This window comes from Lissotriton vulgaris, chromosome 5, assembly GCF_964263255.1.
Source record: "Lissotriton vulgaris chromosome 5, aLisVul1.2, whole genome shotgun sequence".
NCBI classification, from domain to species: domain Eukaryota; kingdom Metazoa; phylum Chordata; class Amphibia; order Caudata; family Salamandridae; genus Lissotriton; species Lissotriton vulgaris.
Genome location: NC_141693.1, coordinates 843,804,591 through 843,817,969, shown reverse-complemented (window position 1 = coordinate 843,817,969; position 13,379 = coordinate 843,804,591). Strand labels below are relative to the sequence as shown.

At 43.9% G+C, this 13,379-nt stretch overlaps 1 protein-coding gene across 3 annotated transcripts in view; it reads right to left on the bottom strand.

The window, feature by feature from the left end:
• LOC147711676 (nucleolar RNA helicase 2-like) overlaps nt 1-13,379 on the bottom strand; it is a 490,700-nt gene that overhangs the window by 370,153 nt on the left and 107,168 nt on the right. For all 3 annotated transcript variants that reach the window (XM_086922391.1, XM_086922393.1, XM_086922392.1), the window contains exons 6-7: nt 12,604-12,721; nt 9,104-9,289 (exon numbers count right to left, since the gene is read on the bottom strand). In XM_086922391.1, the coding sequence (XP_086778517.1) occupies nt 9,104-9,289; nt 12,604-12,721 (304 nt within the window). The remainder of the gene's footprint in view (nt 1-9,103; nt 9,290-12,603; nt 12,722-13,379) is intronic.

The following is a 13,379-nucleotide window of genomic DNA, read 5'->3' as shown; positions in this document are numbered from 1 at the left end:
CAGCCAGAGCTAGTAGGACTTGGGCCCAGTCAGTCGTGATCTTCTTCAGAACCCACGGCAGGAGAGGTATCAGTGGAAAGGCATACAGGAACCTCCAAGCAAAAACCGCCTTGGAAACTCCAATGTGCAAAAATGCATTTTCAGCAGTTGCGAAGAGATCAAACCATGGTACTCCCTATTCGCGGAACAGACCCTGCACCGCCTCTGGGCATAACTACCATGTGATACACAAAAGTGTTGACCACTAAGTTTGTCCACTCTGGCATTTTAAGAAACCTCCAAGTGGAAAGCCACCAGAAAAATTATTTTAGGGTCTAGCCAAATATGAGATGCAGAACCTCCTGGCATATGATGCACGACCCCACCCGCCCACCTTGCTGCAGTACCACATAGTGGTGGTGGTGTTGGTGAGCACTTGCATTAGATTCACTTTGATGGAGGGTAGGAAAGCTTTCAACACCAAGTGGAAGGCTCTACGCTCCAGAAATCGGATATGGAGATGGGCCTCCAGTGGACACCAAATGCCTCTGATCTTCACCTCGCCAACATGCCACCCTAATCCAGAAGTGAGGCATTGTTCACCACTGTGACTTCTGGGTCACAGCCATCCTGCTGACCTTCAGACATTTCACTTACGCTGGACTGCCTTATCTCTTTCTCCCCCTCAAGTCCCCCTCTCTCCTCTAACCAATCTCAGCCTCCAACTGTTCTCCCCCCACATACCGCTCTCTACCCCTTTTTATTTTTATTTTATTTTTTATTTTTATTTCTCTTTTCACTCTGTAAATATGGGATATATACTTGTCCAAGCTGAATCGCTGGTAAAATGGAATCCTGAGAAAATCTACCATTTGTATATATATGTATATAGATATAACTCGAACCACTAGTATATGTAGTAGACCTTTAGACTCTCTACCATTCCTATGTGACTCTTAGAGTTTATCCGTTTGTATCTCTTCCTTGAGTGACGCTACAGCTTGTACATTTGTATTTTTTTCCTGTTTGTATCTCTTCCTTGTGTCTTTACAACTTGTACATTTGCAATTTATTTTCTGTTTGTATCTTATATGTAACTCATGTAATCCTAAATCCTTATGTATCGCAACTGGTTCTTATGTAAAGCGCTCCGACACCTTCAAGTAATGTTCGCGCTATAGAAAATCGCATTAAATAAATAAATAAAGTAGAGGGGTCCTGCTGAAAACCCAATCACAGTCCTGCAACCACCACTGCAGATCTTTTGCAGTCACCTGTAAAATCCAGACTTGATCCAAAAGATCCTCCTGGTGTTTTCCCCATTGCGACTTCTGATCCCACTGCAGAGCCAGCATATGCCATTTGTCATGCTTGCATAGTAGCATGTGCAGGCCATCAGTCCCAACACCCTCACAGCCATCCTCACTGAGATCTGGGCCAGAGGCTGAAACCTTGGGATCAGAGCCTAAATATTCTGGACTCGCTGGTCCGGGGAGGGGGGGAGATTAGATACATAAATGCACTGTGTCCACTGTGACGAAGCCACCTCCAGCAGTCAGTCGGGGGGATGGGGTGGGGTTGAAAAAGACTACAGCAAATTAAAAATGCTTGTGGCCTACAAGAATGCCTGTGGGCCTGCAGGACAGCAATGTGGAAATTAGCGTCCTGCAGGTCCAGCATTACCAACTATCTTCCAGGGTCTAGGGCAGACAAGACCTGGGCAAGACATTCGAAAACAGGACCGAGGCCCTGGTTCTTTTTTTGCAACAAGGAATTCATGGAAATAACAACCAAAACTAACTTCTGGTGCCAGGACCCGTTATATGGCTCCTTAGGCCAAAAGAGCCTTACCTTCCTGCTGCAAGAGGAAACAAGCATTTGCAATGCAATAGATTGTGCATTTACGCGAGTTTAAGCTATTGGCATTGTACATAACAATGCTTTTATTTATGTTTTAAAAACGCAAACAAAAATAAAAAGCATTGTCATTTACAATGCCAATAGCTTAAACTCTCCTAAATGCGAGACCGGTTGCATTGCAAATGCTTTATTTCTGGAGAGCAGGTCTCGTCAAAACATTCAAAACTCTTCAGTGGTCTCAAACTGATGGACACAAGACGCAACATTGTTAGGTTGTGGGGCAGTAAACAGTTTTCTACTTGGTTTCCTTGTGTATCAATATAAGCTGGTGCATGTTCATAGACAGGGTGGCGTACTCCAGTCATGGTTGCACTAGAAAGATCATCAAGATTTGGGGGAACAATGGAGCAAAGTCCATGGACTGCATTAGGGCCTCTTACTTATGCCAGAATTACAACTCAGGGCGTGGCCAAGCAAGATAGTCACATAGATTGCTCCTCGTGGAGCTCCCGCCAGCAAATACCTATCCTGTAGACATCCTGCGGCATTTTAGTAGGCCGAGTATCAGCGCTGGGACGCCTTTGGGTAGCTACGCGCTTTACAAATCTGAATCAAAATCAGATGCTGACAAACATGACAACGTTATTATATATGGGGTAACCCGAAAAGAGTCCTAGGACCTGGGTATCAAGTGTTGCAGATATGGTGGTCCTAGACATAGAATTCCACGCACAATTATTGCAAAAATATTTCGCTCAGTTATTTTTCATATGTGAAATTAATTCCGATTCGGGCTATTATGTTTTTTCACCTTAGGAATTAATTTCACATATGAAAAATAACTGAGCGAAATATTTTTGCAATAATTGTGCGTGGAATTCTATGTCTAGGACCACCATATCTACAACGACAAACATGACAAAGCCACACTGAATGACCTGGAGTGCAGCCATAGCAGTTCAGGCAGGCAAGTAGCAGCAGAGCGCACAGAGCAACAACAGATGGTGCCGGCTCGGACATCCAAAACCTGCAAGGCAGGCCAGGCGTGCATTGCGGTCTGCCCCTGGAAGCTGCTCTCGCTCTGAGTGTTCCTGAGAGGGCTGCAGGGCATAGGAAAGTGAAGGCGCGCCATGCGCTCGTTGTGCAAACCATACACGTACACCTAGTCTGTCCGGGCGCGTGCAAATCTCCTGTCCCCCTTCCGAACAAAAATCCACAATAGTCTCGCCAAGAGAGCAGCGAATGCGCTGAGTCGCTAGGCGAGGCCTAAAAATGTCCCTCCTGCAGAATATGTCAGATCTTACCTCTGATACAGTGGCAATGTGCCAGCAATATATGAGCCCAAGGAAAACCCTGAGCTACTAGAGGCACAGCGGGTGGGCCGTAGGCCTTTTTAAATGTGAACACAAGTAAATCGTATCAGTTTACTACTTGAGCAGTTATATTTATTCTCATTACTTTGCATATTTATGAAAAAATGAACATGAAACATTAGTGCATTCTATGCACGCGAGTAATATTCAAACAAGGGTTTCTGTATTAGCTGAAAATGTTCAATAACAACATGATCAGTTTACATGTTATGACCACTTGAAATGTACGCATAAAAAAACTTTGCACAAGTGTTTCACGGTATCCCACTGTTTGCACACACAAGGGCCAAAAATGTACGTGAATTTCTGAAACCATCCAAGACCACTATCAAACCCAGGGAGAAGGGCATGATGAAATGTTACAACTGTGGCCAATGTGGCAATGTCATTACCGGTAATCAGTTCATGCATCCATATACAGGTCAGAGTATAAAAGTTAGACACAATGCAGATTGCACCACTGAAGGAGTAGTGTATGCAATTAAAATGCCCATGCTGGCTTGTTTACGTGGGTAGAACTAGCAGAAAGATCAAGACACAAATAGTGGTGCATAAAAGCCGCATCAGGAATTAGAACACCAACTCCTCATTAGCTAGACACTGGGTAGATGCGAAACACACAATTCCCCAATTAAGATATACTGTTCTAGAATGTATCAGACCAATATCAGGAAAGGATTTTAACACTCTCCTAGCTAGGAGGGAAACTCATTGGATTAAGACTTAAGGAACAGTCATTCCAGGGGGTCTTCATGACCATTACGAATTACTCTGTTTTTTATAAATGCATAGCTTCCTAACAGAGACTGTATGGGAGTATGCTGGGATTTCCTTCACACTGTTTTATTTCCTCTTGTCCTTCATTGACGCACGGTCAGGTTCTCTCTTATTCACATAATATTTAGTTCTGTCATTTGTGTATCTGAATAACTGTGATTTATCTATTTTACTTTTTAATTATACTCCTGTATTTCACCTTCTGCATGACGTTCCACGCTAGTAGCATGACTATCGATTTTTCACCTTATTTTCTTTACTATTTTGGGTACCTCCTCTATTTTTTAGGCCACCTTGATTGCGTCACATAGAGTTAAATCCCTCTTACCTTTTGCTTTTTCCCGCTCTCGGGTGAGCTTTCTGCGTTCAAAAATAGTCAGTTTTTTTATTTTTGTTACTCTTTCTACATATCTTAGGCGAGTTCCGCACCCCGTGATCCGATGGGCGGACTCGCGTCTGGCATTCGAGTTAGTTTGGCTGGCGTTCGAAACTTGAGGTACGTTTACGGACTTTGCGTCCGATTTTTTATTGTTTAAATGTTGTCGCCTCCGATTCTGTGGATTCTTAGGAAGCCTGTATTCATTTTTAGGTATCCGGTACCGGGCTCACCTAATAGTCTTGCTTCCACGTTTGGTCATCGGTAAGCTGGTCTTTTTGTTACCGTGGTTGAGCGCCCTTTTAGACTAGTCTTTTCCACTTACATATTCCCCTTCATTTGTCTTAAATAGGGCTCTGGATACGTACAGTTAGATCTCTAGACAGCGCACAGTGACATTTTGAGACCCGCGCTACTTGCGCGCTACCTTGCCAGTAAGTTGATTTCTTCAGTCAGTATGCTTTGTTTTTCTCGTATTTGGCACATGTTATCTTACACGGGGGTTTCACTCTTACCACAATCACCCTCCGACCTCGTGGGATCAGCACCATTCCTTTTAGACTTTTTTCACATTTGCATGTTGCAGTGACTCGCACGTTTCTTTGGCACAGGGGCTGGTGTGCCCTTCGCACTGAGCCTATTTCCTAGCACATGAGGGTTTTCTTTCAGTTGCACTCCCGAGCCATTTCCCCTATTGTTCTTGTAACATGTAATCTACGATAGAGCTGTATACAGATTTCTTTGCTGCTGTTTTGTAGATCCTGATAAGAGTTCATCACAGGACGCTGCCACTTCAAGATTGTACTTTATTCATTTTCACTGTATACATCCCCTGACAAAGGGTTCAATCTGAACCCGAAATGCATTGGGATTTTGGACATTAACTAGGATTGTTTTGTGATATTTTTTTATGCGTACATTTCAAGTGGTCATAACATGAAAACTGATCATATGGTTATTGAACATTTTCAGCTAATACAGAAACCCTTGTTTGAATATTACTCGAGTGCATAGAATGCACTAATATGTTTCATGTTCATTTTTTCATAAATATGCAAAGTAATGAGAATAGATATAACTACTCAAGTAGTAAACTGATACGATTTACTTGTGTTTACATTTAAAAAGGCCTACGGCCCACCCGCTGTGCCTCTAGTAGCTCAGGGTTTTCCTTGGGCTCATATTTATACAGTTGGTACTGATTAGGGAGCAGGGCACGCACCCTTACCACTAGAGAGCACACTAAACCTACAAAAAAGCGTAGATTTATTGGACACATTTTATTTGAACTTAGGTGTGCAGATCCACCCTCTTCATTGAATGTGCCAGCAATGGCATGCTAAAGAGGTCTGGGGTGTTGTAACAGGAGAGGTGGAAGACTGGGCTGGGCACTGTCAGTTTGGCACTCTCCTGTTGACACTGCGGCCATCGCCACAAAAGGGCTGGATTGATTGGTGCGGCAGGTGAGACTGTTGACTATATTGGAAGCTCCTAACATAGCCCCGGAGGGGGTAAAATTGTTGATGCAGCTGGGAGTAGAGACACGTGAGTATGTACTGTGGCCACCCTGTCTTCGAAGTGCTCTAGAGCAGAGTGTGCTTTGCCCTAATGGGATATAGATAGGTGTAGTAAAGTCGGTTTCTGTTGCAGTAACCCCCCTCCCACACTTTTTGCAAGATTTCTGATGCACTTTGACGGAGTGTTCCCAGAGTCCCTCCTAATCAGGTACCCAGGATCTATATTCTTTCCTTAACCTGTACCATGGTTTCCACACTCTGCACCACTCTGGCCTACCTGTGAGTCCCTTGTAAAGGTTACCTATGGTACCAAGGGCACGGTAGCCAGAGAAAGGCCTCTCAGGGCTACAGCATGTATTATGCTACCCTCAGAGACCTTTCACCACAAACATGCACCACAGCCATGGCAACCTGGAGGTTTTGGTGCATCTAAAAGTGAAGCGTCGACATGCACACATCCCTGTGTGCCATGCCTGCCCAGCACTGCATGACGCCTAGGTAAATCACCCTTAAAGCAGGATGCACTATCTCATGTGAGGACCTATCAGCAGGCCCTATAATGCCTAAGACTATTCTTGGATAATAGAAGTGCCCACTAAAGCCATACTAAGTATATGGTCTGAAAATTGGTCATTGTAAGTTTCGCACCCTATTGTTAGGATTCCAGTGTCAGCTTTATTATTCCCTACATTCATGGGTCCCTTCTAGAGGGGACCTCTGAATCACACCAGCCTCTGGTGCATTTCTGACTGGTGACCACCAGTCTGCCATCATGAGACAAGTTTCTGGACCCCTGGGATGGGAGTCTTCGCTCCCAGGGACCAGAAACAAAGCCTTTCCTGGGCAGAGGTATTCCCCAGGTCAGGAAGAACCATTTGTGACAGGAGAGCTTCCAAGGCATTACGGCCTTTGCAAAGTGACCCCCAGCCTCTCCTGCTATCAGGAGCAGGAACTCTTCCTGTCTCACCCACTTTTCGGCGGGAAGACCGGTGGAAAAAATTAGTTCAGCTCAGGTGTTCCCGCCTCTGCAACCCTAACCCCTCAGGTGGGGGAGAAGAGATGAAGCCCACTATTCAGTGCCCGCCTTCTTGCAGAGGACAGGCACCCTCCATTCAGGGTTAGCAATTGTGCCCACTCACCCACATCGGGTGAGCACACCAAGGGTGTAGTCACCCTAAGGTAAGTAGTGCACTGGCTACTGATCGAGACCCCTACAATGCCCCCTAAATACAATACTTAGGGGGCAGCCCTGAACCAAGAAGGCAGTTCGCCATGAACTAAGAACATTGGTATCCCCAAGACATCGCAGCAGTGCAGACTCCAGACCCAACTGACTTGGCCCCAGCCATACAGGCTTGCCTGCAGCTCCAAAGAAAACGACTGCTCCAAAAAGGATCAGCAACTTCCAGACTTGGTGAGGACTGATCCCCTACTTCAACAAAGACTTGAGACTCCAGAGGACAGTGGCCCTGCCGACAAAAGAAGATCCAGCCCCTGTGGAACCAAGAAACCCTGCTACAGGACTTACCGCTGCACCCCTCGTCCACGACTGGTGTCCCTAGGGTTCATCCATCCTGAAGTGGTCCCCCAGCGGTTCTGACTTCTAAAATATTGTTTTGTGTCACCTCCAAGGTTCGGTTTAGATGCCTGCAGACTTCACGACGACCCCAATCCCAAGCGGCCAGAGCGGTAAGAGCGGTAAGCAGATTCCAGACGTCAAAAGGCACCCATTCAGTCTCCGAACCAGAAATCTGGTGACCCCATCCCGAAGTGTCCGGACGTCTAGGGACATATCTACGTACCTGCCCAGCTGTTGGTTCCTCCAGAAAGACTTTCTGGACCCAGCCTGCACCAAAATCCAAAACCAGGAACTTCTATAGGATGCATTGGGCTCCTGTGACCTCCTAGGCACTTTGCTCCCAGCTGCCCCTGCCCCCTTTGCTCTGACTTTAACCTCAGGAGCTTGACTCCCAAGTGGCGAGCTGTGAGCAGCCTCCAAACGAGGTGCCCCCAGCCCCATAGGCCAACACTAGCACCATGCACTCTACACCACGCCGCATTATTGCCACTGGTGGTGCCCCATGAGTGCCAACCTGAACCTTGCGGAACCTTGGTTCTACCCCTAAAACTCCTTATCTAAAACAGTTTACTTGCAAGCAAACCCAACATTTCGGTTTTCTCCATAGGATTGTTTGGTGGGTTTTTTCTGATAAAAAGTGTTGAACTGTTTTTGTACTGCAACAAAAGTAACTTAGTGCATTTCAAAGAGAAACCCTATTTACTGATGTCCTGTGTTGCTTAAACTGTGTTTGCAGTCTGTTTCATGCCAAACTAGAAAAGTATTCTAAAAGTAATATGAAAGTAATTCCAAGTGTTTTTGAACAGTATGCAAACAGTTTCATCAACTGCAAAAATAAACTGTTCCTACAAAACCAGTGCTCCCAGTATTTTGAAAAGTAGCATTGCATGAAAAGTATAACTTACCAGCTACTAAGTAAATCTACAAACAATTGATGTAAATTCAGTCTGTGTGACATAATTTGTCTGAGTGTGTAAAACAAATGCTTAGCACTACCCTCTGATAAGCCTGACTGCTTAACCACACTACCACAAAAGTGTGAGAGGTATTATCTACTATAGACTCTGCTGTACCTTTGGGTATCCATTGGACTCTGTGCACACTATACCTTACTTTGGTATAGTATATACAGAGCCAGCTTTCTACAACAGGACCATCAAATAGCATGTCAGTAAGGTTAGGCTAGACATCTCCTAAAAATCTGGAAAGCCGCATCTAAGCATGCCTCCAAAGGGCCTCACTAGTGCAGATAGCTCTTTCAGAGAATCAGTGATATTTTTTGATTTGATTTTATATTTGTTAGGAGCATGAATCATTCCCAAGGGGATCCCTCGGCGCCGGCGCAGTCCGAAGCAGATTATAATTCCATAGGAGATTAAGGATTAAGCAACCACGTTTGTCTTGGTTGAATGGTGACTACTGCTAATCATTAATACTTTTAGTTAATTAAAAACAAGTTTGAGAAAAAAGAATTACATTTCAGTGAGAACAAAAAAAAAAAAGGCTTTCTTGGACAAACAATAGCATTAAAACGTTAAAAACAGATGGCAGCTTTAGGTTATATGGTGTACCATTAAGTCGTATTCTTCATTCAATATAAAATGTATGATACACAAAACAATTGACGCTCTACTAAATTTACCTTTTTTGTATGCCACACTTAAAATCTCTTCAACTTGTTCAGCGAAGCCCATGTCCAACATCTGGTCAACTTCATCAAGAACAACATGCTTTAGTTGGGAAAGATTAAGGTTGTGGTTCTGTAACTGGTCTTTGATGCGGCCCGGTGTACCAACCAATATGTCAATGCCATTTCGAATGCTATCAACTGGGATAAATACAGAAAAAATATTGAAAGCCCAATACCAAAAAATCTGCATTGAAACTGGAACAGTATGAATATTTTGTGTTCTTTTTCCTTAAAAAGTTCATTTTGCAGTTCTCATTACGATAAAGATTAGCTCAGACAGAGGGAAAGGGGGAAGCTGCAAGGAGGGGGCAAAAGTGGGCCCGGACAAAATGTAGATGATGCCAGAGTAATTAGGGTAATTTTGGGAATTTTGCATTATTACGTGACGTTTGCTGAAAAATGTTACTGCGGCATCCAGGAATAAGGCAAATGGCCAGGACAGTGACTGTTGCTCATGCAACTTGTGTTTATTCATGAATTTTTTTTTTACAGCAAAATTTGTCAAAAAATGGATGTGGAAACACATTTTGCACTGAAAGAAGGATTTGCATTTTGCATAAGTACACCCAATTTATCTGAACTTTAGCATAATTACGCAAAACCAAAATATGCTAATTTCGAAGACCCCCAAGAACAAGGTATAATATGCAATCAAGTATGTGTGTGTGTGTGTGTTATATATATATATATATATAACACACACACACAATCAAGTTAATGAAATAATTTTAAAAATGGGGTCTGAGAGCAAGCAGACAGCAATACCCCCCAGTAAAAAAAAAGATAGGCGATATACTGCTTTCAAGTGATGTCTTAGGATTGGAGTCCTTATATCCATCAGTCACGTCTAGAATTTCTTGATCTTAAGACGGCTCTTAGAAAGTTTGTTACAACAAAAAGTGACATTTTCAAAACAGTGATTTCAAATCCTACTTCACAGCCAGTTTGGATTTTAAATTACTGTGAACTGGAGTACTTGAGCCATGGTCTTAGCTCCGTCCATCATCCCCTTATGTTTTCTTTGTTCGCCCTGAGTTGGCAGGGTACGCCCAGACGTGGGTCCCTTGCTCATTTCGCCACTGGATTCAAGCTGGCCTGGCTGATGAGGGGTGTTACCCCGAAACCGGTCTCAGGATGCTTGTTTCCAGTTCAGGTAAGACCTGTCTTGGCAGTTCGGGCTGAACTGTTCCCATGAGGCACAGGGTCAAGAATGATTTGCATATAGCTGGGTCTGAACTGAGGTGGCGATGATGGATTCAACACAGATCTGTGACTGGGGCTGAGTGTCTGAAAAGTTTCAGCGCTCCGTCCATCATCCCCTTGTGTTTGCTTTAGAGGTTACCAAACTGAAGTTATAAAGTGTTATAATGTAACCCAGTGCTTTTCTAAAGAAGGCCAGGCCTGCCACAGTGAAATACCATTTAGATTGTGCACTGTCTGGACATGTGAAACGCACTAAGAATACACTTCATACTTTTTAAATGCCATGCAACCTGCCTAATGGGTATGTACCACCTACCTTAAGAGTAATTAATATTATTGAAAAGGAAGACTTAGGGCCGTCAAAGGGTTTATTTTGCCCCCGTCGAATTTGCAATTTAAAAGCTGCAGCTAGGTCGCATTGGAAGGCCTAGAATCATGTTTTCACTTGTCACTAAGTGGTGACACAATAAGAACTGCAGTACACAGGTGACATTTACCATACAGTTCCTGGGTGAACAGAGTACCATATGTCAGGAACCAATGGTAAGTTAGCTATGCCAATCAGTTATTGGCCAACTGCACCTATAATTTAGGGGTCAGCGCACGTAACTGGGCGCTGGATGTGAGCACTCCCGTGTTTAGCATCAGTACACCAGCACAATCTAGCAAGAAGGGGACTGATCCTGCAACAAGGGCCTTTCTTCATACAGAGAAAGACCAGATGAGGGCACTAGGGCGTCAACGGGACTTCAGCCAGGCTTCGGTGGCATAAAATCTCTCAGGCCCCTGGCTTCAACGCAAAAGGTGCACCTGCAGAGTTATAGGTAAGGGCTCCCCTCTTGGCTTCCCGGCCCTGCAGCAGCCATGCCCCCAGAGTTCCAGTTGGGGGATTTACCACACAGGAAATTACCACACAGGAAAAAGAATCCCAGACTCTAACAAACAGTTATCTGCAGCTCCTCAACTCGTTCTATAATTGTACTGTTCAGTTAGAGAACCTACAGGACCATGTGGTAATCTAATGCTTGGACACAAAAAAGGTGTCAGGCTATAATAAACAAAGTTTTTTGTTTGGGTTTCTTTGGAAGATGGGTTTTGCATCCTCCTGTGGTTTCCATTGGTGGGAAAGTTGAAGGCAGAATGTCTATGCGCTGCCGACGCCCTATTGTTCATTGCCAACCCATAGTTTATAATTTCCACATCACTCGTCATCATCCGGGTTTTTGAAGGATACTCCATGATTATTATAAATTAGGCCAAGACCAAATCGTTCCCATTACAAGATGTCAAACTGATTGAATTACTGTACTGGAGTATCAACGAGTAAACCTTCTATAGATAACCCGTAATGAATATCAGTCTTTTATTACATGATGCAGACGCCACATTGCAGACAATACTCTGTCACGTAGCTACATTTCCTAGATGGAGCACATGGCGTCGCATCATTGCCATGTGCAACTGATAGCGTAACTGGGTTAGCAAATACGGCAAGGAGAGGGGTGAAATAGTTTCACAAGTATAAGCAGAGCGGATGGGTGCGGAGCTTGGTAAGGTAGGAAGCAGAAAACTGGACTATCAAAACGTGAGGTGGTGGGTACCCTTTACTGTAATGGTCTCCTGAGCTACAGATTATTTGAGTATTCTGAATGCAGATTTTTTTTCTATTTACACGTCTTTCCCATCATACCTGCACTTGGAGGTACACTGTACATTGTGATGGAGCAACTGTGTGGTGTCTCTAGAAGTTACTGTACACTGTTAAACTTGACTGACTCCCTGAGGGACTGTGAGTGTCATGGAAATAGTATGCATCCTAAGGAGTTGGCCTATAATCCAGCTTTTGACTCATTCAGCTCAAGATACTTTATTGAATTTACTCTCATACGTCTTAGTTGTTTGTCTTGGGATCAATATTGAACCAGTTTCCCTCGACTTCACACGTGAGCACAGCTCAGAACAGTACAGTACAATAAGAACGCCATCCATTTCACAAAGCAAGACACCAAAACACTTCTAACACCGGCTAATTAATAAACACACACTTTTTTACTAAAGAGGGGTGTGCCAGCGATTCCCTTCTACATCGCCATCTTACAGCAAAATGTTATTTTGCTTTGTGCTGTATATTTATTTACCAGTTGGGGGAGAAACTAATATCATGTAGCAGTAATCAACGTTTATTCATATAATTTTTGGTGTAATTAAATAAGTAATAGAAACAGCCCAACGGAAAACAGAGTACTTACATTGTGCACGATATGCTGTGCCACCATAGAAACAATCAACTGTGAGTTTTTTAGTAATGTCTTTAAAGTCTCTAGACACCTGAATGGCTAGCTCCCTTGTTGGAGTAAGAACAAGCACCTGCAATAAAACAAAGCACTGTTAAAATGTAGATGGTCTGGTACTATAACAATAATCCCAGGTTGATTCGAAATGGTCAATGAATGCATAAATGCAAAAAGAAAACTATTTCTTTAAATGCTTTCCTTAAATCAGTAATGATTTAATCAAAATAAAAGCGATAAGTAACCTACCTATGATAGTTGGCAATGCAAATGCTACTTACCAGTATGCATCTGTTCTTGGCATGTAGGGCTGCTGACATTCATATCCGTGCATAGATCGCCGCCTAGTGTTGTGTCCGGATGATTGCACATTGTTGTCCTGGAAGAGTCTTCGAAGTATCACGAGATAGGTGGCTCCTCCCCTGGACTACAGTGCGCATGGGCATCGCCTCCATCCCCAGATTGTTTTTAGCCATTGGCAGAGATGGAGTGAAGTATGTGAGTGATGCCCATGCTAAGAGCATGAAAAAAATATGTAAAGGAATACTGCAGCTGCTACAGGCGCCAGGGAGGAGGGCGGGCGATATGAATGTCAGCAGCCCTACATGCCAAGAACAGATGCATACTGGTAAGTAGCATTTGCAGTTCGAGGCATGTGGGCAGCTGAATTCATATCTGTGCATAGAATACATAGCAGTCCCTCCATTAGCGGCGGCCGCCCGTGCCAGCTGCAG